Source organism: Urocitellus parryii, unplaced genomic scaffold, assembly GCF_045843805.1.
Source record: "Urocitellus parryii isolate mUroPar1 unplaced genomic scaffold, mUroPar1.hap1 Scaffold_37, whole genome shotgun sequence".
NCBI classification, from domain to species: domain Eukaryota; kingdom Metazoa; phylum Chordata; class Mammalia; order Rodentia; family Sciuridae; genus Urocitellus; species Urocitellus parryii.
Window position 1 is genome coordinate 10,755,431 of NW_027553327.1, and position 27,916 is coordinate 10,783,346.

Here is a 27,916-nt window from a genome sequence, read left to right on the forward strand (position 1 = left end):
CAGTTTCCTCATCTGTCGGTGGGGGTGGGGAGGATATGAGCACTGACTGTGGATGCAGAGCCTGAGCCGGGTGCCCAAGGCCCTGTTCTCAGAGACCACCTGCCTGAGAGACCCGGGAGAGAGCCAGGGTGGGGTCCACCTGCAGAGCCGGCCCCTTCTTACCTTTGAGGGGGAACCCACTGCCAGGTAGGGCAGCAGGGCCCAGGAGGACACTGAGCACAGAGCCAGTTCTGGGTTCTGATCCTAGTCTAGAGTAAGTGGCTACCATCTGAGCTCATTGGCTTGGCTCTGAGCCCCTGACCTACACCCTCAGGTGGCCAGAGGTGAAAGCAAGTGACTCAGACACAGGTCCCGGCCCGAGAGGCAGCCTGGCAACTCACCAAGGAAAAAGGGCCAGGGGCAGGGGGTGGTGGAAGGAGTGGGAAGCAAGGGCCTCTGTCACTGAGAAAGGAGCTTGGTTCTATTCTGGTGACAGTGGGAGCCACTACAGGGTCAAACAGGAGACATTATCTAAATCCTTCTTTAAGGCAGGTCTGCAAGCCCACAGCCCGTGGGCAAATCCAGCCCCAGCCTGTCCCTGTAGGTTTGGGGGACCTGGCCACACTGTGTCCACAGGTTGCCTGTGGCTACTTTTGCACTCTGAATACAGAGGAGGATAGTTCAACAGGGACCGGTAGCCCCAAAGCTGGAACATCTACTCCGGCCCTCACAGAGGAGGTCTGCCAACACCCGCCCTAGACAGTTTGCCACATGAGGAGGGGACCAGGCTTGTGTCCTCCGTTCCTCTGAGTCAGGGCGACCCGTTGGAAGCTGTTGTGTGGTTACCCAGGCAAGAGGCCGTGTGGAACAGAGGGAAGGGTGAGGAGGGTCAGATTTGGGGTGTTTGGCTTGGCTGGAAGAGTTGGGGGGCACTCTGGGATTTGAGCCTGAGTAACTAGGAAGATGGTGGTGCCATCGTATGGTGGCAGGTTTGGTGAGGGTACGTGTGTGTGTGACTTATTCCTCTGTGCCATGCTGAGTTGGATGTGACCTTGGGTGTCCAGCTAAGGCAGTTGAATATCCAGATCAGGGAAGAGGCTGGCGCCAAAGTGCACATTGGAGAGCCATTGGCATTGTATGGCGTTTTAGGCCTTGGGGTTGATTGCACTCCCCTTTAGGGAGGGAGCAGAGAAAGAAGAGGGATCCTCCAGGCTGAGCCGAGGCCCAGACCCCAGAAACCAGCCCCGGCCTGCACACTAGCACCTCGCCCCTATGTCTTGGCTGCCCTCAACCTCTGGCCTTCTCTCCTCCCAGGCTTACCAGAACTGGGTAAAGAAGAATGGGGAGGAGCAGACCTTGCCCACGCTGGGTCTCACCAATGACCAGCTCTTCTTCCTGGGGTTTGCACAGGTGAGTTCTTTAGGGGAACAGGTACAGGTCCCCTCCGATCACCAGCTCCCTAACTCATCAGACCATCTTCAGGTCATTACCCTGTGAGGAGGTGAGCTTCCTGTCATTAGAGAGATTCAAGAAAGGGCCAAGAAAGAATACTAGTATCCTGTATGTGGTGGAGTAGGCCCCTCCTGGTTCTGGGGTTCTAGAAACTTCTTAACATAGCCAGACATGGTAATGCACGCCTGTAATCCCAGCTCCTTGGGAAGCTGAGACAGGAGGATCACAAGTTCGAGGTCAGCCTCAGCAACTTAGCAAGACCCTGTCTCAAAATAGAAAATGAAAAGGGTTGGGATGTAGCTCAGTGAGAGAGCAGCCCTGGGTTCAGTCCCCAGAACCGGGGGAGAAAGAAATCAAGACCCACCAGGTCGGCACTTGAGTTGGCCTTCAGTTGATTCCCAGAGCTGCTTCACGAGAGAGTGTCCTGCCCAGTAAAGATGAGATCTGGACTAAATCCAAGATTTGTAAAGTAGAGTTTGGGCAGAATCCCAGCCTGGTACGTTGGCATCAGACAGAGACCCGGCTCTGGCTGAAGAGACACAGCTCGGTGACACCTGCGTCAGAGAGGGGCACAGGCGCACACCAGCCTCCCCTCCGACCCACCCACGGGCCTTCCTGACTCCTTGGGGTGTGAGCACCAGGCGAGGGCTCATTCCACCCCTGCACAGTGACCCCAGCTTCACCCCCTTGTTCCCTCAAAGGTCTGGTACTCTGTCCGTATGCCCGAGAGCTCCCACGAAGGCCTCATCACCGACCCCCACAGCCCCTCCCGCTTCAGGGTCATCGGCTCCCTCTCCAATTCCAAAGAGTTCTCAGAACACTTCCACTGCCCCCTTGGGTCACCCATGAACCCTCGTCACAAATGTGAAATCTGGTAAAGGGCAGAGCACAGAGAGCCAAGACGGAGGAGAGGAAGGGGCTGAGGACGAGCCCCGAGGGGAGGCTGCCGAGTCCGCCCCTCCTTCCAGCCCCTTGGCTGCCCAGGGCCCCTTCCCCGAACTGGAGGGTTTGCAGCCGGCACTGGGCCAGGTGGGGGTCCTCCACATACCCGAGTTGCTCCCCTGTGCAGACCGGCATCCCAGCGTGCACCAGCTCCAGCGGGCATTCGGGTATCAGGCTGGTGGCTCACCAGGCCTGGGCCCCACAGCGACAAGGGCCGGGGGACACAGCCCCCTCGCCCACATCCAGCACCACATAGACCACAATTACCACCGTGTCAAATGCTTTAAGATATATTTTTGGGGGAAACTATTTTTTAAACATTGTGGAATACACTGGAAATCTTCAGGGAAAAATGCATTTAAAACACTTTTTTTTTGTGGGAAGGATTGTTATATTTATTACGTTTTCTTCTTTTTTCCTAAATAACATGTGGACAAGGAAACCCCACTGATTTACCCCCTCACTGCAAGGCTGGGCTGAGGCAGGGACACACACACACCTGCGCCAGGCCACTAAGCAAATCCTCTGACTGTGGTGACTACTGCATGGCCACCCACAGACAGGAAATGTGGGAGCCAGGCAGAGGCCCAGTTCATGGCCTGCTGCTCTCAGCTTGCTGCCCCTGCCCCCAGAGTTCAACCATGGAAACCCCAGCAAGGAAGATCTCATCCCCACAGTCACAGCAGAGGACTGATGGCTATGGCAGATGAAGCCAGGTCAGGGTCCCCAGCATATTCTGAGGGCACCCAAGCGCCCTGGATCTGGAGCACAGGGCCCTCCAGCACCAGATGCATGCAGCTGCCCGTAGACCTTCTCTTTTGGCCCTTCCTCTTCGGGTCACCCCGCGGGACCTGTTGCTTCTCTGTAGCAACTCCCCACCCCAGCCATTCTGGGCTCTGCCATGCAGGATCTCTGTCCCCCAAGGGAAGGAAGAAAGAGACTGTCGTTCTTGTCTGCAGAAGGGTCCAGATCCTCCCCTGAGCTCCGTCCTCAGCCCCCAGCCTGGTCAGCTTCCAGACCAGTTCTCTAGTGCCTTATCTGAGGCTGCGGCCTGGGCCGTGCTGAGGAGATGACCCCTGCCCCAGTGGCCCCTGGCCTCCTCAGTGGAGCCCCCAAGTGCCCTGATTGGAACCCAAGGCCATACTCCCACTCCTGATGCTCACAGGGCCACGTCTCAGCCCCCAGGAGCTCTGGCCTGCAGGGCTGTGCTCTGGGTAGTAGAAGGTAGATGCTGCTGCCCTCGCCCTGGGCTCCAGCCATCAAGGCCCACTGGTTTAGATCAGGACGGCCCCTGCAGCTGGACAGGCTCCCCTCCTTAGACAGGAGGCTAAGGGAAGGGTTCCTCAGCGCAGTCTGGCCCGTGGAGTCAAGAGAGCAAGAAGGTCACCCCTTCCTAGAGGCCACAGCTCCTCCCAACAGTGGATGCTCAGGCTCCACCAGGTAGGTGGAACCAACTGCAGCTGCACAGCAGCTCCTGTGAGAGACCAGGCCCTGCCCATGGCGCGCCCCTTACCTAGGAAGCCTTGTCCAAGAGGCACAGACAGCTTGGGTCAGCAGGAGGCTTGTGAGTGGGCTCCAGGTGAGGCCCCTGTTCCTCACAAACAAGTTCAAGGCCTGGGAGCTCTTTGGGAGAAAGAGAAGAAGGAACCAGGGAAGGAGCTAGAGCCAGCCACCTGGGAGTTGGGCCTTTTCCATCCCTGTGCCTCCGCTGCCCCACCCTCCTGCCTTCCCCAGGGAAGGGTGGTCCAGGAAACTGTCAGCACTACCAGCCAGACACAAGTGTCTTGGCCTGGAGTCTAGCCAGAGGGAATGGAGATGGCACTCCCAGTCAGGATGTGCGGGACAGGGGGAGAAGTCCAGGCCCACGCAGAGGCAGCGTCCCCACTCCCATTGCCCCTCCACAGTGTCAAGGCCAAGGGGAGATGGGCAGCTGCACTCCCAAGACCAGGGGAGCCTCGGGCTTGCTTCTATGTGGGCACATGGATGTGGGGTTTGGAGGTGGGAATCTATTTTTTGTATTATGTTTCGTGCTACTGTAGTTTTGTGTGGCACTATTGTAATTAAAATAAAGTACTTGTATCGAGAGCCACTTGTGTCTGAGTGTCCTTCCAGGGTGCTGTGCATCCTTTGGAACCACAAGAAAGCCCCAGCCAGCCCAGAGCGGCCCACCCTAGCCTCACTAGGAAGAGGCTTTGGACCCTGAGGAACAGCTGGAGCTTCCTCCTGCCGGCACCCCAGCCAGCCGGGCTTCATGGACAGGCTTGTGTGCACCCACTACCCGTGAGAATGATGCATCTCATGGCCTGGGCCCAAGGGGCTCCCTGGTCAACGTCATCTTTCCATTATCTCAGAGCAAAAGAGTTTCTGGATCTCCGATGCTTGGGCAGGGCAGGCAGGAAATTCAAAGAGGTCCGAAAAACAGCCTCCCCTGGCTTTTACATGCGTTCTTCCTGCTGCCTAGAATGTTCTGACTTCCCCACCTGGTGAACTCCTACCATCTTTCAGTGCTCCACTCACCATCACCTCCTCTAGGAAGCTTCAGGTCTGCATGGGGGTGCTCACACAGGCTTTCCTCTCCTTCCAGAGGGTATTAGTTTACTAGGACTGTTGTAACTAGGTACCACAAACACGATGGCCTACACGACAATTGAGGTGTTGGCCTCCCAAGTCTCTGGGGTGTGGGTCACCAAGCCCAGCCTGACTCTACCTGTCTTTAAAAGGAGTAGGTCATTTCTCTGTTTCTCTGTCTATAAGACCTACAATGTACTCTCTCTTCTTCTGTCTTGGTAACCATCAGGTATGGGCGACAGTGAGGATGCCAGAGACAGTGATATGCTTTGAGCTCAGATTGTCCCCATGAGGTGCGAAGGGGCCTGCGAGGCCCATAGGCCCCAGTGTCTCTCTTCAGGGCAGCTGGGAGAGCCCCCTCCCCTCCACCTCTTGTCCTCAGGAGAGCAGCCTGTTAAAAGAGCAGGTCCCTCTCTGTCACTGGCTCCCACCTCTTGTGTTTGACCCTGTTGTGTCCTGTTTTGTCTGGGGCAGTGCCGGGATTAACCAGGCCTCAGGCTGCAAGTGCCCCACTGAGCCACACCCCAGGCCTCCAGCTTCTTTCTGGAGCCCAAACAGGCCAAGCCCTTTCCTACTGAGGCTCTGGGTCCCTTTTGTCCTTCAGGCTGGAATGTTCTCTGCACAGAGGGCACACCCCTCCCCAGCAGGATGGATGCGTGAATTCTGTTTAGACCTGCCATGAGTCACATGCCTATTGGAGTGCAGCCATGTGCAAGAGTTCTCACCCGCCTCCCCTGGAGCTCACAGTCTGTGGGACAGAGAATTTCTCAGCCCTGATGCTCAGAGGAGGTGTCATTCGGGGACACTGGGTTGCAGGGCAGGAAGTGGCTGAGCTGGGTTCTGAACCCAGGCCGCCCACTTGGAAAATGTGAGAAGCCGCTAGAAACAGAATGCCCCAGGGATGCCACGTGTGCAGAACACGCATGTGCGTACACACACACACACACACACACTCATGAAGGCACAGGATGGAGGAGCTGGCTGCTGCCCACCCTTTTCCCAAGAAGGGAGCTTTTAGCCACCCTTCCCCCAGCCCTGGGCCTGCAGATGCCCTCCCTCCAGACAGGCCACCTCCCAGGGACTAAGGACAGGCTCCTTCCTCCCCCTGCTGGGGTCCCAGTGCCCCTTGCCGTCCCCATCTTCCTAGACCCTCACCCAACCTTGTTCTCCCCCCAAACAGGACTTGAAACCCCAGCCTGGCCCTTCAGACTTCACCCGACACATGTGGAAACACACAGGATGTAACTTGGGAACAGCTGGAAAAAGTAAGCAATCTGTAACAATCGTGTAAGCAGAAGGGCCTGCAGAGGCCTCTGAAAGGGTGAGGGAGCAGGGGGTTAGGACAGACTTTAAACTTGTAAAGAGTTTGGCCCACTGAAGAGCCCAACCAGAACTTGAAAAATCTCAGAAGAGAAAACTGAGAAACTTTACCAAATACCGTCAGAGAATGCCCTTGAGCACCCTGCCGGTGGGCGGAAAAGTCCAGTGTAACATTCAATGCCAGCTCTCCCCAAATTAATGTGTGATTTCAACATACTCTCAGCCAAAACCCCAAGATCATTTTGCATAGAATTTGCCGAGCTGCTTCACATGAAAGGGAAAAAGCACAATCAGGACAATTCTGAAAAAAAAAATTGAAACAACGAAGGAGCTATATTCCATATGTAAATATTTATAAAGCAATGGTAAATGAGAGCTGCTGTAGGTTAGGAACAGGTACCAAACTGGAATAGAACAGAAGCCAGAGACAACCCTGCACATATATAGGAATTAGTGGAAGATAGAGGAAGCACTTCGTGAGTGGAGAAATGAACCATTTAATAAATGGTGTTGGGGGATCCATTTGAGAAAAACTGAATTTAGATGGAATTCCTTCCTACTGTGTACATCAGTAAGTTCTCTATGCATTAGAAACCTAAACAGACTAAAATTATAAATGTATTAGATAAAATATAACAATCTGTTTATAACTTTGGATTAGCAAAGCCACCTTTTTTTAGCATTTATTTTTACTGTAATTGGACACACAATACCTGTATTTCTTTTTCTTTTTTTAATTAAAATACCTTTATTTTTAATTTTTTTTAATTTTTATATGGTGCTGAGAATTGAACCCGGGCCTTGCACATGCTAGGCGAGTGCTCCACCCCTGAGCCACAACACCAGTTCCCCTTTATTTCTTTCATGTGGTGCTGAGGATGGAACCCAGAGCCTCACATGAGCTAGGCAAGCGCTGTACCACTGAGCCACAACCTCATACCAGCAAAGCCACCTTTTAAAAACCACAAAAAGATTAGAAGATAAACACATTTGGCAATACCGAAATTTCATTCTTTTATAAACCAAGGTACCACAGGGAACGGGGTGCAGCTCAGTGGTAGAGCACTTGCCTAGCATGCTGAAGGTGCTGGATTCAACCCCCAGAATCACCAAAAAAAGAAAGAAAAAGAGAAATCGAGAAATAAGTGAGAAATAAAAAATTTTCCCCTATCCTCTGACCACCATTCACAAAGGAGGGCAGCTTAAAATGGGAATTCTCCTCAAGAAATGGGCTGGGAGAGGGCCAATCACAGTCCCCAAAACACAGGTACAGACAGGGAGGTGGACCCGGGGTGTGGCTCAGTTCTAGAATGCTTGCCTAGCATTCTGGAAGAATGCAAGTTCAAAGCCAGCCTCAGCAATTTAGCACTAAACAACTCAGTAAGACCCTGTCTCTAATAAAATACAAAACAGGACTGGGGATGTGGCTCAGTGGTCGAGTGCCCCTGAGTTCAATCCCTAGTACCCAAAATAAAAAAAAAAAATAAACTTAATAATAATTTAATTATTTACATGCTCATTTAAATGTGTTCCATATACATGTGTTCAATTTTTTATGATTCAAAACAGACTGATTTTTCAGAAATTCTTTTTAATTTTAAATTATCTTTACATCTAGAATCAAGTGAAACTATTTTAAATACTGGACTTAGTTTTCTTCCATACTATGGGGCTTCATGAAGCAAGAAGTTAATCTAGTTAAAATAAGTAAATAGTAAAAAATAGTAAAAAGAGTAGTTTGCTGGTCTGGCACAGTGGCACAAGCCTATCATCCCAGCAATTTGGGAGGCTGAGCCAGGAGGATAGCAGGTTCAAGGCCAGCCTGGGCAAGTTAGTGAGACCCTGTCTCAAAATAAAAAATAAAAAGAGGGCTGGGGATGTGGCTCAAGCGGTAGCGCACTCCCCTGGCATGGGTGCGGCCCAGGTTCTATCCTCAGCACCACATACAAACAGAGATGTTGTGTCCGCCGAAAAACTAAAAAATAAATATTAAAAAAAAAACTCAGGTGGCACAAAGCCTGTATCATTTATTTTAATAAATAAATAAATAAATTATAAATAAAAAGAGCTGGGGATGTGGCTCAGTGGTAAAGCACCGCTAGGATCCATCTACAGTACACATTTTAAAAAAATAGTATTTTTGCTAGTAATTTTTCTTTTTTAAGCAGGGATTGAACCCACGGTTTCATGCATGCCAGGCAAGCACTGTTCCACAAAGCAACATCCACATCCCTCTTATTAAATTTTTGATTGCACAAAAAAGATAAGGATTAAAACTTGTCATGTGGGGCTAGGATTGTGTCTCAGAGGTAGAGCGCCCGCTTTGCACCGGCAGGACCAGGGTTCGATTCTCAGCACCACATTAAAAAAATAAATAAATAAATAAAGGCATTGTGTTGTGTCCATCTTAAAAAAAAAAAAAAAAAAAAAAAAAAAAAACTTGTCATGCCATTGATGAGAATGCAACACTGACAGGAACAAAATATTCAGGGTGTGGAGATAAGGCAGCCATGTTTGTGAGAAAGCCCTGGGAAAACAGCAAAATCACATCTGCATAGGGGGGTGACCCTCACAGCACTAATGCAAACTGAAGAGATTTAATTGCTGAGTTCTAGCTTTTTGCTTTACGTATTAAAGAGAAAATTTGGGAGTCAAAATTTGCAAGTGGATCTATTGATCTCAGTGCATAAGGAAATTTTGGTATGACCCTTGTGGTAGGATGATTTTGTGAAAGCATCCCTTTCTTGTCAGGTTGATTTCATACACGATTATATTGACTAACCATTTTTCTTATGTTTTTCTTATAAGCCAGATTTATAAATATATTGTTTGCTTAAAATAAGTGGTAGAGTGCTTGCCTAGTATGTGTGAGGCATCGATGGAAAAGCTAAAATAAATATGACAGCCATTAAGCATTTATTCAGTGTTAATGGTATGCCACACTTTTCTATAAAAATCATCACAGCGGTCTTGGGATAGATGTGTTGTAACTATCTCATCGATAGGGAACCTTTTAATCAAGGCTATAAGCTTCACCTTAATCATGTGGATCCCAAGACCATGTAGGTAGTTTCACTGTGACAGGTAAAAGCACCTAACTCTGATAGTGCTGAAGGTTCCTCTCTATGAGGATATATGTGTGAAGTAAAGAATCACACTTTGTAGACAGGCGTCTTTTTACATGAGAGCTTAGATAAAGACTATGAAACAATATACTTATTTACCGTAAAAACTTATTTACCAGAAACTTCTTCCAGGGTTGTGTAAAGTTGAAAATGTCCTGATACCTCTGCCAGGTAACTGAATATCAGCCTTAATCCATTCTGAATATGTACATTTAGCCAGGAAAGAACAAAGAAGTACTGAACAATCTCCTGTAGTTCTACTAGCAATCTTTATTTTCTCCTATTCAATAATCAATAGAACATCTCTTAACAGGATTTATAATTGGTCAGATGTGCATTGAAACGTCAGTTTGCCTGTTAATAGCTATATGATCTTCGGCAAATTTTTCATCTTCCTGATGTCCCTCACCCATAAAATGAGGATGATATTGGCTTCCTCAAGGGGTTGTTGTGTTAACATTGTAAAATGGTTAGTCAGTGTATCATGCCTGTAATTTCAGCTACTCAGGAAGCTAAGGCAGGAGGTTTGCAAATTTGACGCCAACCTGAACAACTTAGAGAGACCCTATATCAAAGTAAAATAAGATTTTTTTTAAAAAAAAAGGGCTAAGGATGTAGCTCGGTGGTAGTGCCTTTGCTAAGCATGCATTCGGCCTGAGTTTGATCCCCAGCTCCTCAGAAAAAAGAATACAAAGGACTTAGTATACGGAATTACACGTCATAAGTCTCAGTAAAGGAAAGGAATGATGATGTGCTGGGGAGACTGAGAGAGGTGCAGGCTAACCCTCCCACTGTGGAGCACACCATTGGACACAACTGGAGAGACAGATTATGAGCACAGAAAGTTTCACATCATATAAATGATATAAATGGTAAATCATAGTTCATAATAATGCAACAATGTCAAAGACAAAAAGACTGGAGTTTTGGGTTAAATGATCTCCAGTTGTTTTCAGTTTTATCATTACATGATTTTTTGGGGTGAGGGTACTGGGGATTGAACTTGTTACAGTTAAAACACTGTCCCGGGGATTCATAAATTGACCCAGACCACTCATATATAATTGAATCAAGCCTTTATTGAAGCACACCAGTGGCAAATGACCAAACATAAAGCTGTTCCCCTGATCAGCCCCAGACAATTGTAGGGGCACTCCTTATAAGCCTGAAAACCGCACCAGGGATGTTTGGGGATCCAGCCAATGAAAGCCAGCCAGGTTACAGAAGTGGGAGAGTGCAGTCAGGCCACCCTAGTTACAGAAGCAAAGCCCCATTAGGTAGTTCCATGTTCTTAAGGATTTCTATAGCAAAAGGAAAAGAACATCTTGTGCCAGGCATGAGCTTTCTACTTGGCATGGTGGTTTTACAAACTGGAGCCACTTGGGCTTGACTGTCACAAACCCTGGGGCACTTAACCACTGAGCCACATCCCCAGCACCCCCCGCTTTTTTTTTTTAAAGATGGACACAATATCTTTTTACTTTATTTATTTTTATGTGGTGCTGAGGATCAAACCCAGTACCTCACATGTGCAAGGCAATTGCTATACCACTGAGCTACAACCCAGCCCCCCAGCTTTTATTATTTTATTTAGAGACAGGGTCTTGCTGAGTTGCTTAGGGCCTTGCTAAGTTGCTGAGGCTACCTTTGAACTCACCATCCTCCTGCCTCAGCCTCCTGAGCCACTGGGATTGAAGGTGTACGCCGCCGCACCCGGTCTGTTGAATGACTTTTTTTTTATATTTTTTAGTTGTCAATGGACATTTACTTTATTTGTATGTGATGCAGAGAATCAAACCCAGTGCCTCACACATGCCAGACAAGTGCTCTGCCACTGAGCCACAAGCCCAGTCCCTATTCCATGATTTTTAATGAGTCCATAGGTGGTAAGTGCTAGTGAAGTTCAGAAGAAGAGAGCATTACCAACCTGAAAGGTCAGTGTTTCCTGTGTGGTTCTCATGGAGGACCCGGACTTGATCTGGATCTTACACACGAATGGGCGCATTGGCTGTGAACAGAAGTGCAGTGCTGGACAGCAACAGGGCATGTTCTAGGACAGCGTTGGGGAAGGAAAATTTTAAAAAGATTGTACAGAACTAAAGTGCCACACTAGTGAGTATGAACTTAATGGTGAAGAAAGTGAGCGTGCTTCCGAGTGTGAGCCAGAATGACAACAGGAAACCATGTTTCCCACGCCTTAGGTGTTCCTCAGCACCAGGAGAGGCGCGTGGATCCTGAATCGCGTAGCGGACCATGGATATCCTTTTGATGTGGCACACCTTTCTCGACTTCAGCATCGTTTATCAAAGATATGTGGTCAAGCATTTACAAATGCATATTTGGAAAAATGTCTGAATCAAAGATTTGATCATGAAATGTTTGGCCTGAAGCCTCAACACAGGTATGTGCTCAGATGGGAATGGGGTGATTAAGGCCAAGGCCCAAGGACTGTTCACTCAGGCTGACAGCTACCTCCACCCAGACATTAAGGAAACCAGAGAATCTGGAATGTCACTTTACCTTATCAACCACAGAAGACCAAGACCTGCTGGTCTAAAGATTGTGTGACTCATTCTCATTGGCATTAGCCATTTCCTTATTCTGTGGGGTATCAGTTTTTTTTATATGGTGCCCAACAACAATAAAAAGGTAGTAGAGGGCAGTGCCTCATTCAGTCAGTCAACAAACATAGGGCACCTGTTTGTTGTGAGCAAGGCATTATGTTGGGCATAAAATACAGAGAGAAAGACATAATAATAAAAATAATACCTTGCCTTTTTCAAAGACATTTTAAAGTTAAGCACAGTAATGAGTGTGTGTGTGTGTGTGTGTGTGTGTGTGTGTGTGTGTGTAATCTCATTTAATCCTCCAAACAGCCCTATGGGTTGATGCCATTTTTATATCCATTTTACAGACATAAAAAATCAAAACTTAGAGAAACTAAGTCATTTGCCCAAGATCAACATAAGTAACAGATGGAAGACTTCAGAAATGGTCTTACGTTAATATACAAATGAGAAGACAGACAAGAGAACATGACAGAGAGATGCACAGATGTAGTGGGAGAAGAGGGTGGGCTCTCGTACAGAGGAGGGCATGTGAAAGCCTCCTGTGTACTGACTCTATGTGACTTTTCTCTCCAGCCTTTTATTTTTGAAAATGTTCACATCTACAGAAAAGTCATATCTTTTACCTAGATTCACCTGTCATTGAGTTTGCTATATTTGCTTTTTATCTCTTCCCTCATGGAAGATAGATCCAAACAATATGTAGTATATACACATACTTAAGGACATATCTTTTTTTCTGAAAGTAAGTAAAAATCATTAAAACATACCCAAGAAAAGGGTATTCCCCTACATGCCATAATACAATGATCACATTTGGGAAATTTAACATTGATAAAATAATTTTCTAAAATGTTGGCATATTCAAATTTCTACATATATCCCAATAATATTTTCTTTTTTAATTTTTAATTGAACCCAGGGTCACTTTATCACTGAGTTTTTCCCAGCCCTTTTTATTATTATTATTATTATTATTATTATTATTATTTTGATACAGGGTCTCACTAAGTTGCCTAGGGCCTTGCTAAATTGCTGAGGCTGGCCTAGATCTTGAAATCCTCCTGTCTCAGCCTCCCAAGGGATTACAGGTGTACATCACTGCAACCAACCTAATAGTCTTCTTTATAATAAGTTTTTTTCTATTCTAAAAAATGTTAATCACATCATTTCATTAGTTGTCATGTCTTTTTTAATCTGAAATACTAATTCTCTATTCCCTTTTTTTTTTTTTGCATACTAGGAATTGAACCCAGGAGTGCTTTACTATTCAGCTACATCCCTAATTCTTTTAATTTTTTTGAGACAGGTCTCAGTAAGTTGCTGAGGCGTCCTCTAACTTGTGGCCCTTCTGCCTCAGCCTCTAGAGTCACTGGGATTATAGACATGCACCACCATGCCTGGCCATTCATTTTTTTTAAACATGGACTTTTATTCTCCTTCTCCTCTTTCTCCTCCTTTCTTCCTCCTCCTCTCCTCTCCCTATTTCCTCTTCCTCCTCCTCTTTCTTCTTTCTAAGGCATGGTTTTTGTAGACTATCTCTAAATTTTGAGTTGCATTGTATCTTGGCATATATACTACATTAAGGGATGTTATCTTCTTGGAGAATCCCATCAGGACCCACATGATGTCAGTTTATTTCATATTAATGATGCTAAATTTGATTGTGGGTAAAAAGTGGCATGTACCAGGTTTCTCCAGTACAAAGATAGTTTTCCCCTTGAAATTAATTAGTGGGATGGTACCTGGACACCGTGTTCCCCAACAACTTTTCATTGAATTATTTAAGCATGAATATGTTTTGTAGTTGCAAAACAAATTGAGGTTTTATTGAATAATAAAAGGTAGGCAAATCGGGTCAGCATGTAGCATTCTAATTGTAATATGTTAGAATAGCAAAAGGCACATTATGCCCCAAGACCTGCATATAGCCTGGTATAGCTAGACTATATGGCAAAGCTAGAAGAGTAGTTGAATACATCTCTAGGTCTATCAGGCATGAAACCTTTTGTATGCTCTGCTAAATAAAAAGTATAGGGGGCTGAGGATTTAGCTCGGTGGCAGAGTGCTTGCCTAGAATGCACGAGGCCCTGAGTTCGGCCCTCAGCCCTGGCAGGGGGAAAACCAAAAAGTTTGGAATGAAGACAGCAAATCCATTCAAGTGAATGACTTGTTAAATTTAAGCAAGCGAGTGGTGTAATAATAAGTCTATAATAATTCTATTTTAGAATGACCAGGCATGTGTCACTGCAACTGACCCAACAATATTCTTTATAACTTTTTTTTTTCTTTTCTAAATCAAGGATCCTAAAATCATGTTTATTTGCCCTTCTTATTGTAAGGCAAATGGTATAGAGGGGAGATGGGGGAGCCCTAAAGACAACTGTGTTGTTCAGGTGAGACAGTAGACAAAACTATTCTAGGCAGACTTCTTTTTTAAGAGAGGAAGAACACAGGCTTGGTGAGCAGACAGGAGACAATTCTGTGGCTTAGGCAACTGTGTGGATGGAGGCGCGCTAGTGAAAAGCAGTAGGTTAGAGAGAAAGATGAAGCCATGCGGCTGGAATGCAGAATACCGTCTTCCTGAAGGTTCAAATCCAAGCAAATTGACTTCCACAGCTCGGGTGTAGTTGGGTGTAGTCGTAAGACACATGACACTCCTGAGGCTAGGCCAGGAAGATGTGGGGAGAGGGGTCTCGGAGCCTGCTGACCCAAGGTTCAGGAATCAAGACTTGTTTTTACAGACCCAAGATACTGGAAACCTGACTTATTTATTTTGATACCCTTATTCCATGCCGTCTCTAGGTCCAAAGTATCCCAAGAGAGTATAGAAAACTATTTTTACAGAAATTCTAAAATCCTAGGCTGTAGAACATTGGTCAAGTCACTTATCTTCTCTAGACCTCAGTTTCTTCATCTATACAACCTGGATAATGACACCTACCCTTCATAGAGATTATGTGACTGCCAAATAACTTAATGCATGGAAATGTAATTTGAACTCTAACTTGCTGTACATGTGTAATTTATTCCACAGTTTGGAAAATGAAAGTCTAAGTCTACCTCTTTGGAATTAGAAATGGATCAGGACATTAATAGTCAAGTTTTGTCAGACTGATTGATATGTGGACAGGAACGACTGTCCTGTGGCCTTGTGACACCACGGAGCATTACTATCACATGAACAACCACATATGCACTCCTCCAAAAAACTCTTATCCTTCACTTCTCCAATACCTTCCCCTTCAGTGACTTGCAGGATCCAGCCCATTCAGCCTTGAGCCCTGAAAAGCTGATATAAAGTAAAACTGGTGTAAAGTGGGACTTTCCAAATTTCATGGGTAAACCGAGGGGACACCGTTGACATATTATTGTCTAACCACCTCCACCAAAGTAAAAATTTACTTACAGGGTTTATTTCTCTCTCCCCTTCTTTGCCTCTCTCGGTCCCTCTCATTTCTCCTTCTCTTAATCTTCATGGCCACTCACAGAGCTCTGAGCCAGCATCCAACAGTAAATGACGATCTGCCCAATCGCATAATCTCTGGTTTGGTGAAGGTGAAGGGAAACGTGAAGGAATTCTCAGAGACAGCTGCCATATTTGAGGATGGCTCTAGGGAGGATGACATTGATGCTGTTATCTTTGCCACAGGCTACAGCTTTGCCTTTCCTTTTCTGGAAGATTCTATCAAAGTGGTCAAAAATATGATATCCCTATATAAAAAGGTCTTCCCTCCCAACCTAGAAAAGCCAACTCTTGCAATCAGAGGCTTGATTCAGCCCTTAGGAGCCATTATGCCGATTGCAGAGCTCCAAAGACGCTGGGCCTCTCAAGTATTTAAAGGTAAGTGACAATAAAAATTCACTCCTTAATTACTTGGTGATGTTTGACTATGTTTCTGTGCTTGCTTTTAAATAGCAGTATGTTTGACCAAAATCTTGAGGGTTGCATAATATCTGGCACAAACTTAGTACCAGAAAACTTATTTTTAAGTGAATCTAAGTAGTAATATAACCATGGACATACCTTAGAATCACCTGGGTATTTCCCAGTTTAGGCATGCTTTGATCTCATTCATGGTGATACTTATTCAGTAAATCTGGGAGGGGCAGGCACAAAATTGTTCCCCAGAAGATTCCAGTGTGTACTTCAGATTACAATCCACTCATCTGAATTTTAGGCAACTGGTATGTATTTGTGAAGTAAAAGAATTTCATCTTTCATTACAGAGAATGTCAAATATAGAAATGGTGCGACTTAATTCATACAATAAGTTAACACCTGGTAGGAGATAATCCAGAATATAAAATATTCAACTTTCAAATCCTCACATCCCTACTATTCTGCGTCCCTGCATGTCCCCCCTTAGAGTTTTGACCAGGAGCACCTGAGGGAAAACAACTTTGAGCTTTGGGATAGTAGGCTCAGTAGGAGCCAGCGGGTGAGGAGGGTTCCAAAAGGCTTCATTCAATCCAGCACCATCTCAGAACCTCGTGACAGTTCTCTAAATGGTCAGACTACCACCTAAAGACATTATAGAGTTAACCTGGAATTCACTGAAAAAGGAGAGAGAAAATGGTTTAAGGAACGTGAAAACATATCATTTGAAATACAAATGAAGTTACTGGAGAAGTTTAGGCTAAAGAAGTTAAGATCTGGGGGAGATCTAAGAGTTCCCTTCAAATATTTGAAGGGATACATATGGGATAAGAATTAGACTTACTTACTAGAGCAAAGAGTCAAACTAGAACCAAGGAATGAAATCTTGAAGGTTGCATAATATCAGCTTAACATTAAAAAAAAAAAAAAGACAAGACTTTTTTTTTTGGTCCATATAAAGGGAGCATGATTTGAAGGAGGGAGATAAGAAATCTGATACAATATGTGTCTAAACAAGGTAACACTGAAATCTAATAAATTCAAAGAGAACTTCATCACAGAATGTTGTAAATATCTGTATCTGCCCATCAAATTTAATAGTTCATGAACTGACTGCCTCTAACCACCAAGAAATAGACCTCCGCCTCCTCCTCCTCCATACAGTTTCAGCTAATAACTGCAGACTGGTGGCTGTACCCTGTAAGAAGTCATTGGAAATCAGCTTTCAAATGTACTTCTTGAGCATCCTAAAGACCTGTGATTAATTTCAAAGGAAACATTCCCATGCTTCCTTGTTGATTTGTAAGTCATAATTCCCATAAATTAAGAAAACACATTAAAAAAACATAGTAGGCTCTGAGTGTTGAATTTCTGACTTCTGTGTTTCAGAGGCGTATCAGGTGTGCACAGAAAAGGGCCACCAGAATGGCAGAGAACATGACACCTGTTATAGTAGGACCCCGTGCTGGTCAGCCTGATAATGAGAAGACTTAAAGTAGTCATGACAGGTGCTTTTCACATTTTAACTTAGTTGTGTGGCTCCAGAAGGAAGAACTAGTTCCAATGATAAAAGTTGCATAGAAGTATATTTGGGGGTCAGTTCAAAAAATAATGTTCCAACAACCACATCAGTCAGTTATATCATCTCCTTAGCAGGTAGTGAGATCTCTAAGGCCAGAGATCTTTTTTTCTTTTAAAATACATGACAGCGGAATGCATCACAATTCTTATTACACATATAGAACAATATTTCATATCTCTGTATATAAAGTATGTTCACAGCAATTCATGTCTTCATACATGTACTTTGGATAATGATGTCTATCACATTCCACTGTCCTTGCTAATCCCCTGTCCCCTCCCTTCCCCTCCCATCCCTCTGCCCTGTCTAAAGTTTGTCTGTTCCTCCCATGCTCCCTCTCCCTACCCCACTATGAATCAGCCTCATTATATCAGAGAAAACATTTGGCATTTGTGTTTTTGGGATTGGCTAACTTCACTTAGCATTATCTTCTCCAATTGCATCCATTTACCTGCAAATGCCATAATTTTATTCTCTTTTATTTCTGAGTAATATTCCATTGTGTGTATGTGCCACATTTTTTAATCCATTCATTCACTGAAGGTCTTCTAGGTTGGCTCCACAGTTTAGCTATTGTGAATTGTGCTGCTATAAACATCGATGTGGTTATGTCCCTGTAGTATGCTGTTTTTAAGTCCTTTGAGTATAAAATGAGGAGTGGGATAGCTGGTTCAAATGGTGGTTCCATTCCAAGTTTTCCAAGGAATTTCATACTGCTTTATATACTGGCTGCACCAATTTGCAGTCCACCAGCAGTGTGTGAGTGTGCCTTTTCTCCCACATCCTTGCCAACACTTATTGTGCTTGTCTTCATAATAGCTGCAAGGCCAGATACTTTTAAGGAAGAATTAGATGACCACTTGATATTGTATTGTAAAGAGAAGGATTGTACTAAGACACATTCCCATTCTGAAATTCTATATTCCAGAATTTTATAGAGTAACATTTTAGGATTGTGGCTCAATTTTGTACATGGCACAGTGCCTACATATCTGGTTGGGCATAAGGCTATATATCTGGGCAAAAGGCTAATTGTTTGAGCTAGAGTTGTTTATATGGACTTAAATGTGATTCTGCCTTTGTCTAGTCATGTCCTTGGTTTTAAATCATAGTACAGAAACTGTTTTATATTAATACTTAAATTTTATTTGTCAAGATTGGGTATATGAGTTCCTTTGGCCTTACCTCCCCCGCACACACAGACACACAAAACTCTTATCAAATAAAAGAGGTTATAAGGTGAAGGTTATTTTCCATAGGATTTTAGCATAAAATGTGATTAGAGTTTATGTTTACTTCCTTTATTCTCTCTTGTATAAAATACCTTTGTTATTAAGATACCTGTGCAGGTGTTCCTCTAGACCCCTCCCTTTTTTGAGTTGGGGTTTTACTATATCACTCAAGCTGATTGAACTTTTAGATCCACGTTATCCTCCAATTTCAGCCTCCCAAGTGCTGGAATTACAGGCATGCATCACTACACCTGACTTGCCTTTTGACCTTGTACCTCACTTTTCATTTGCTTTTAAGGCCATTTGTCATTTCCTTGTGTCCAAATTTAATTTACCAATTCAAAGACTATGTTAGGGAGGAGGCAGGTATTTGTTGGAAGGCAGAGTACAGTAAATATGTTCCAAAGACAAAACAGAATAAACTACATGTACTGATACCGGTGAATATTCCTTAGGACTAGAGGTATTTTGAACTTAATATATTTTCAGATTTTTGGAATATCTGCATATACATAATGACCTATCTTGGAGATGAAACCCAAGTCTAAAAAGGAAATTCACTTAGTTTTTATATACACCTTACACAATACAGCCAGAGGGTAATTTTATACAATAAAATTGTGCCTGTGTTTTGATATGACCTATCATGAGGTCATGTGTAGAATTTTCTACTTGGGGCATTTTGTCCATGTTCAAAGAGTGTTGAAAGAGTGTTCAAAGAGTGCCTTGCTCTCACTCCTGAGCTGGCACTTCTAAGCATCTTCCCTTCCTGAAGGCTTTCTTTCCCTTCTTTTCTGGCACCAAACTCTCTTATTTGGACTTTCCTGCTCTCTTTCTTTTCACTTAAGCTTGTCCAACCACCTTCTGATTGTGAGTAGTCCCCCAGGACATAGTCTGAACTTTCCTGAGGGTTGACAGTTTGCTCACATTCAGCATTTCATGGGCATGGGGTCTATTTAATCCTCTTAACCATCCCACAGGCTATGAAACCTCATGAAAACTCCAATACTTGACCTACTATTATAAGATATGTAAATGCACATGTGCTGACGCCCGAGTTAATATAATCTCCAGGAAGGAGAGCTCTCAGGTTCTTTCCTATTTCATCTCCTCAAAATTCCAGATCCATTTTGATAAGGTACTACTTGACCACCTATCAGTTCCTCCAGAATTCCACCTCAAGAATTCTACCAAAAATTCATTTTCTAATCCTTGTTTCCTGTCTTGGTTTTTTGATTCCTCAATTAGCTTAAAGACTTTCCTCTTATTTGCTTTGTGTTCCATTTTTCTTTCTTTTCATTATAGAAAATAAAAAGTGAAAGTCTCCTAGTCACACTTCTTCCACATATTTTACTGTCAACTATTTTTTCACTAAGAAGTCTTTTTATCTCTCCAAATCTGCACTTGGTACCATCACTCCATCTGGCTCCACTGGGAGGGCCACTTCTTCTTGTGAGATAAGTCACCCTCCCTGGTCCTTTCAGGATCCAAATTAACATTTTCGCTGGGAAGCCCTGATCTGTGGACAACCCCTACCCATCTCACCACCCTGGCCTCACAAAATAGAGAACCCCATGCTTGAGGATTTGGGGTGAACTCCCTCCTTCTCGTCAGAGTCCTCTGTGTCTGGAGTGCTGTGGTCCATTCTTGTTTTCTGCTGACTTAGGCAACAACCACAGACGTTTATGCCCATTCCTGCTTTATTCCTTCACCTGGCTGTTTTCTCATCTATATCTTTCAAATCTTCAATGACCTATTATAGCCCTCTTTTTTTTAAGAATTTTTTGAAAATATTTATTTATTTTTTTTAGTTTTCGGCAGACACAACATCTTTGTTTGTATGTGGTGCTGAGGATCAAACCCGGGCCACACACATGCCAGGCGAGTGTGCTACTGCTTGAACCACATCCCCAGCCCTGTAGCCCTTTTTTAACTACCCTTTTTAAAATTTCTATTTAACAGTCAAACCCACAATATTTAGCAAAACCCTTGTATGTTCTGTTATGTATACAACAATCTTATCTCTTCTGGTGTATTATCAGATCTCTAAGAATGGTGACAAATATCTTTTTTCACTATTTACTACAGTTTGTAGCCTAATTTAAAATCAATACAAGCTGAGGCTGTGGCTCAGTGGTACAGCACTTGCCAAGCATGTATGAGGCACTGGGTTCAAATCTCAGCACCACATATAAATAAATGAATAAAGGTTCATCAACAAGTAAAACAAATTTTTTTAAATCAGTACAATGTGCCCAGTATAAAATCAATACAATATGTATGTTGATTGATTGACTAGTTAATCGCCTTTTTGATAGGCCATGGCTTCTGTCTTCTCTGATTTAGGTACATGGAAAGCCAACGCCATACCATTCAGGGAGACTACATTGATAGCATGGAAGAGATTGCTGATTTGGTGGGAGTCAGGCCTAGTCTACTGTCTCTGGCCTTCACTGACTCCAAGCTAGCATTACAGTTACTTTTGGGACCTTGTACTCCAGCCCAGTTTCATCTACAGGGCCCTAGAAAGTGGGATGGGGCTCGAAAAACCATCCTTTCCACAGATTACCATATCAGGAAGCCCATGAAGACAAGGGTGATGGAGAAGAGTTATTCCGCAGCTTCGGCAGTGACTGTGGACAGGTTCATGCTGGCCGTCATTCTCTTTGTGGTGATCATGGCTTATTTTTAGATGTCCCATTGTCAGTGCCCTGGCTTCCGCTGGGAAGCTCCAGGTAGAGATGGCTTCCAGACCTAACAAAACTGAGCACTCTCACTCCCCTGTTGCTCAGAAACCTACCTTTATTTCTCTTTCAGAAGCATTGATCCTCTTTTCACCTTTTCCTACAATGAAATCCTGACTTCTCATTTGTGTTGGTTCATGCTCCTTCCTCTTGTAATCTGTCACTCTTTCCTTCCAATAATTCCTGGACTGTGAGCTCAGGCACTCTTTAGTCATCTTTTTATGATGTCCTTAGCAGACATGTGGCCTTGTTGATCATCAAATATTATGGTGGGGATCCTAAATCAGCATCTAAAAAAATGGCTGACTTCAGGCTGAGGTTGTGGCTCAGTGGAACAGCGCTCACCTGGCACATGTGAGGCACTGGGTGCAATCCTCAGCACCAAATAAAAATAAATAAATAAAGGTCTCGGGTCCACCTACAACTAAAAAAAAGTTTAAAAAATGACTGACTTCATGTAATTCTTCTGATAGGATTTGATTTTCTATTTAAAAAGCTCAATTTTTGTTTTTAATGTTAAAACTATACATTTTCTGAGAGAGAAGAGAAATAGTCGTTTGTCTGTGATAGACATACAGATACATAAGACATCTTTTTTTACTCACTATCCTAATAACTGGTCATTTTTGCTCCTTACCCTAAGCAACATGTCTTTATTTTCTTAATAAAGAAGTTACTTTCAATTTTCTAAGCTCATAGGTTGTTTTAATAATTTAACATCTACCCATGGGTTCTACTTGGTTGAGAAAACTGGGATTTTTTTAAAGAAGCTGTCCTATCTATTTTGATCTCTTAGTTCCTAGATTGGATCTAATCAGATTTTTAGTTTAGGAAAAAAGTAGCTGCCAACTATGGTAGTGAAGTCTACAAGTGTAATGTGTTTTGTCTCCTCTTACTCTTTCTCCCATTTCTTCAAGTAGAATCTAGTAGTAAGAATTCAAAGAGGTTTTGTCTAAAATGTAGGAATATTCTAATACCACTTTTTCTTATGTAGTTCTGAAAAACAGAGCAAAGAAATAGAAAGCAGGAACTTGGGTTTACATCCCAGAGCTGCTGGCGATTCTGTCTTCTCATCTGCTGAAGTTTTGCTATTCTTGTTTCATGAGAAACTGTCACTGTCTAGCACCCTGAACTCCAGTGGGGAAAGGTACTGGAGTAACAGTCAAGGGTATAGTCACAAATAGCTGCTGTGCAATGGTTTTAAGTTTGGATTGCTGCCAATTTCTTAACTACAGGATAAATTTGAACAAGTAAAAGCACATCCAACTAATATAAATACACATAAGAGAATTAGAAATTTGAGAGTTAAAACTCCTTGATCACATAGCTATTTGGACAGCTGCCTATCATTTCACCTAATTTACTTTTCCGGAACTAGAGAACTGAAAGTTGGTATTATGTCTTTTCCTTCTCTAATCCTTAGGATTTAGGGGATTTGTTATCTATTAAAGTAGATCTAGTACTTTTAAAATCTTTTCTTAGTTATTGATATACCTTTATTTTATTTATTTATACACAGTGCTGAGAATCAAACCCAGTGCCTCACACATGCCAGGCAAGTGCATTACCACTGAGCCCCAGCCCCAGCCCCAGATCTAGAATTTTTTAATCTACAGATTATTCTTGTTCAAAAGTAAATTGAAGCTGGGCATAGTGGTACATGCCTATAATCCAGTGGCTAGGGAGGCTGAGACAGGAGGATCACGAGTTCAAAACCAGCCCAGCAACAGTAAGACACTAAGCAACTCAGTGAGAGCCTGTCTCTAAATAAAATACAAAATAGGGCTGGGGGTGGCTCAGTGGTTGAGTGACCCTGAGTTCAATCCCCTGTACCCAACCCCCCCCCCAAAAAAAAAACAAGTAAATTGAAGGCTGTGGTTGTGGCTCAGTGGTGGAATGCTGTCTTAGGTGAATGAGGCCCTGGGTTCCATTCTCAACAGCACATTAAATTAAATAAATAAAATAAAGTTATTTTTTAAAAGGTAAATTGAAGGTCTCTTGCTTCTTAAGTTTTCTCCTTTTATAATATAAACTTGCCTCTTTTAGGATGTAAATGTATTGAATTAATAATCCCCTAATTATCACTAATAACACCCCAGTTTCCTCTTTAAAGTGTGTATTTTTAAATTGATTTGATTCTCTCATTCTACATATAATATGTAAGGTAACCAAAAAAAAATCATCGCTTGAATTCTAAACCAAGCTGAATGCAAGATGTGAATAGGATATTGCACTCAAAACAACTCAAGATGCAAATCTTTAGTATTGATGAATATTTGCTAATATTCTATTTATATATTCTACTTATATATTTTGCTCTTTGTATTAAGATCATGTATATGTGTATATATATTTATATAAAAATTCTCCAATTATATTAAATCTGGTTACCAAATAAAAATGCATTCTTGTAATGCCAGAGAGTAAGGAAGTGCTCTCTGAATAAGCATGTGTCAAGGGGACACAGGAGCCATCAAATAGTGGACAAATTTGAGCAATAAAATAAATAACCTACTATTAGAACAAAAGACATAAAAAATCACAAGTCCATAGTGATATAAACAAATGATTGAATAAATTAATAAATGAGATGGAACAGAACTCTCCTCTACAAAAGAATTCCAAATAATTCATACAGACACTCTATTCTCAAGGAGACAGAGCACGACTGTCTAAGTGGGTGGTATAGATCGACTTCCTTTCAAAATTTACAGCATGGAAAGGGGGGAGAGTGACTGCAGTGGAAAAATTCAACAAGTACCACTTCAGCCAGGTGACCAAGGTCAACATCGACAGCCATAAGTCCTACTGACCATAGGTACCCTTGTGATAGGACGGAAAGGTCCCTTACCTCTGTGGCACTCACCCCTAAACCATAGCCCTGCTTAACCATGAGAAAAGTACCAACAATCTCAAGTTGAGAAAATTCTACAGACTTCCTGACCACCTCAAAACTGTCAAGCTCATCAAAAACAAGACAGTTTTGAGCACAGTATAGAGGAGCCTAAGGAGGCCTGTCATCTAAATGGAATGGAGTGTTCTGGAATGAAGAGAGGGTAGTAAGTAAAACTTGGGGAGTAAGTAAAGTAGCATTATGGTCCATAATAACAAGTCAATGTTGGTTTATGATTGTGACAAATGGACATAATAATTTGTCAACAGTAAGGAAAACCAGGTGAGTGTATTCAAGAACTCTAATATTTTTGCAAACTTTCTTAAATCAAAACTATTTCTGGGGCGCTGGGGTTGTAGCTCAGTAGTAGAGTGCTCACCTAGCATGTGCAAGGCTCTGAGTTCAATCCTGAGCACCACATAAAAATAAATAAAAACATTGTGTCCATCTACAACTAAAAAAAATAGTTTTAAAAAATATTTATTTTTTAGTTGTAGTTGGACACAATACCTTTATTCAATTTATTTATTTTTATGTAGTGATGAGGATCAAACCCAGGGCCTCAAGCATGCCAGGCAAGTGCTCTACCACTGAGTTACAACCCTTGCCCCAAATCAAAAACTATTTTGGCAACTGAAAAGCATGGTGCCAAAAACAAAAATAAATTGACTTGTGCCCATTTACTGGTTGTGCAAACAGGCATGGTCATGAATACAAATGGGTAACTGAGAATGAAACATGGGGTGGATTGTTGTCCTTTATGAAAGGGGCTCCATACACCTTTCTTTTTTTTTCAGCATGGCTCTCAGTTTGTAAACCCATTTAGCTAATTGGGCACACCCTAGGTGGCCTTTCCGATTTCTTTCCCACACCTCACCTGTCCATGTGTCACTGACACCTTTCCTGCTGAACAATGAGGCCCGTCCACTCACCTCCAGGTTTGGACACTGACATTTATGGGGATGGAGGATGGAAGACTCTAACTAGCAGTCATCTAAACCCTTCTAAACAAGTAATTTGTCAACTACTATGTCCTCTCATTCTGCTTCCCCAAATTAGGAGAGGGTTTTACAAATGGGTGGATGGAAAGAAGAACAAATGGGAAAAAATAAATGAGTAAATAAAGAAATGTGCATATAAACATGGAGCATGAATGAGCACTTCTCTCAAGCTATCCATCTGCTTATGGTATCGAAGACCAGCATCTGGGCCCTTGTATGGAAGTATTATCTTAGATGACTTGTTAAAGAACTCCTGCTGAAAAACCTAGCCAAAGAAATTGTACTTAGGGAAGAGAACATAAGGAACAGGGACATATGTACTCCTCTGGATGTTATGATGCCATATCCAAGTGAATGTTAAAACCAATGGCCCTTCAGGATCTTCACAGAACTGTCACCCTAAACTGTGTCTTAATGCTAGACTTCAGCTTTAATCAAGATTTGTTGTGTGACGAAGTTAGTTCTGCACGTGCTGTAAAATTATGGTTGAGAAAATTGTCCACTTTGTTATTCAAAGACAGCTATGAACATTTTTGTTATGTAACTTTTATCCTCTTTCCTGTTTTATCTTGGCTGGTAAGAAGCTCAGTGTCAAACAAGATGATCAATCATAGTGAATAGATTGGCCTACAGCAATACACAACTTTCAGTCCCAATAAACAAATATATTTACTCTTACTTAGGCCTATACCTTTAACTACATCATGTAAAACCTTAGTTTTGCCTGTCTCAGATAAGAAAAATAAATGAATAAAAATATAGTGTTTATGTAATGCCAGCATGTTTATTTCTTTTCTTTTATTTTTTAATGTTTATTTTTTAGTTTTCGGCGGACACAACATCTTTGTATGTGGTGTTGAGGATCGAACCCGGGCCACACGCATGCCAGGTGAGCGCGCTACCACTTGAGCCACATCCCCAGCCCCCAGCATGTTTATTTCTAATGCAGACTAAGATGAATGAAAAACAAAACAAGACTTATCTTCAAAGCACTTGTGTAGGCTCTGGGAATCAAATTCATTTGACTGATTGGTCTTGCACACCCAGCCATGAACACATGCATCCACCATGGTGCCCATACTATCCAGTGAGGCACACTCACTGTGAGCCCACTCACCCGCACTGCACCCTCATCCTCACTCAACATTCTCTGGCTCAGACCTTAATCCAAGACCCAGCATGTAGGTAGATGAGCAGATGATTTACCTACATGCAGTCAAGATCTAACTGGTTCTGTTTAGTTTCAATCCTGACTCTCTCTCTCTACCTGTGATTATTGCCATCTTCAGTGAGTATGGAAAGTATCACAAGGAAGACCCTGGCTTTCCCCTGCTTCTCCTGCTGTACCGCATCCACATTTTAAAACCATCTTGAGCCTGGTGTGGTAGTGCATGCCAGTAATCCCAGCAGCTTGGGAGGCTAAGGCAGGAGGATGGCGGATTCAAAGCCAGCCTCAGCAAAAGCAAGACACTAAGTAATTCAGTGAGACCCTGTCTCTAAATAAAATTCAAAATAGGGCTGGGGATGTGGCTCAGTGGTCGAGTGCCCCTGATTTCAATTACCAGTACCCGCCAAAAACATGTAGATGTGGGAAGAAAGACCTGATGATAACTTTTTTTTTTTTTAAGGGATGGTAGCACTAGGATTTATTAGGATGTGCCTTAATACAGGCACTGGGGCTTGCCCATGGTGCACTTGATGTATAAAGCCCGGACATTCTGCCAATTCTTCTTGAGCAATGACACCAGGAAGTTGACAGCCAGGTGGATGTTATACACAAGCTCATCATCTGTCATCTTCACATGACCAACAGCAACAGCCAGATATAGCACCTTCTTCATCTGAAACTTGATTGTGGATTTCACCTCATCAACTTTGGCCACCATGTTTTCATTGTGTGTCAGCAGGGAAGGGAATTTGCCAGCCTTATTTAAGCCTGGACCCAGGATTCGTGGAATCTGCTTTATCAAGGACTCTGAGGCCAAAAAGGCATCATACTTCTTGGCTAGCTTCTTGACCAACTTCTTATTCTTGTTGAGCTTCTTCAATGCCTCGATGTCCATGTGGGGGATATCCACAGCCTTGGCCTCGTCACAGTGTTGCTGGTCCCCCAGGACGCACACAGAGAACTTAGGGCGGGGAGTGGACTTAAGCCTGACGGTGCCCGAGAAGCGCTTGTCCTTCTGGGGATCATAGTTCTTCAAGCTGATCTGCAGCTCCACCGTTTCCAGAAACTTGCGGAGCTTGCGCTGGTTCCCGTGCAGGACTTCCCGCACCGCCTCGTACAGGGTGTTGCGAGAGACTTTGCTGCTCATGGTTCCTCGCGCCGCAGTACCAGAAAGAGCACCTGATGATAACTTGAAAGGCAAATAACAGAGACAGGTGGCTGAGAGAGCCTGGTGTGGAGCATCCTGGATTTAAGGGGAAGAATGAAGCCGGCGTGTCTCGCCCTAAGGCAAGGACTTCAATAAGTCTCATCCTGGCTTCCTGCCTCTCTGGCTCTCCCAGGACAGCTCCAGACCCCTGAGTATTTGCCTAGAGCAGGCTTTCTCCAGCATTTGCTGGATCTTCCTTTCTTTTAGGGGCTGTCCTGTGCAGTGTAGGATATTGGTCAGGATCTCTGGCCAAAGC

At 43.5% G+C, this 27,916-nt stretch overlaps 1 protein-coding gene and 1 pseudogene across 1 annotated transcript; one reads left to right on the plus strand and one right to left on the minus strand.

Annotated features, from left to right (window-relative positions):
- The first annotated feature begins 52 nt into the window (after window positions 1-52).
- Window positions 53-17,146, plus strand: LOC144252195 (uncharacterized). The gene is made up of 8 exons (XM_077794684.1): window positions 53-186; window positions 528-717; window positions 1,294-1,389; window positions 2,133-2,305; window positions 6,131-6,206; window positions 11,588-11,787; window positions 15,445-15,797; window positions 16,998-17,146. The coding sequence occupies exons 1-8, from the start codon at window positions 53-55 to the stop codon at window positions 17,096-17,098; spliced, it is 1,323 nt and encodes a 440-aa protein (XP_077650810.1). The 3' UTR covers window positions 17,099-17,146.
- A 9,800-nt stretch (window positions 17,147-26,946) lies between these two features.
- Window positions 26,947-27,600, minus strand: LOC144252123 (large ribosomal subunit protein uL1 pseudogene; annotated as a pseudogene).
- Window positions 27,601-27,916: the final 316 nt, after the last annotated feature.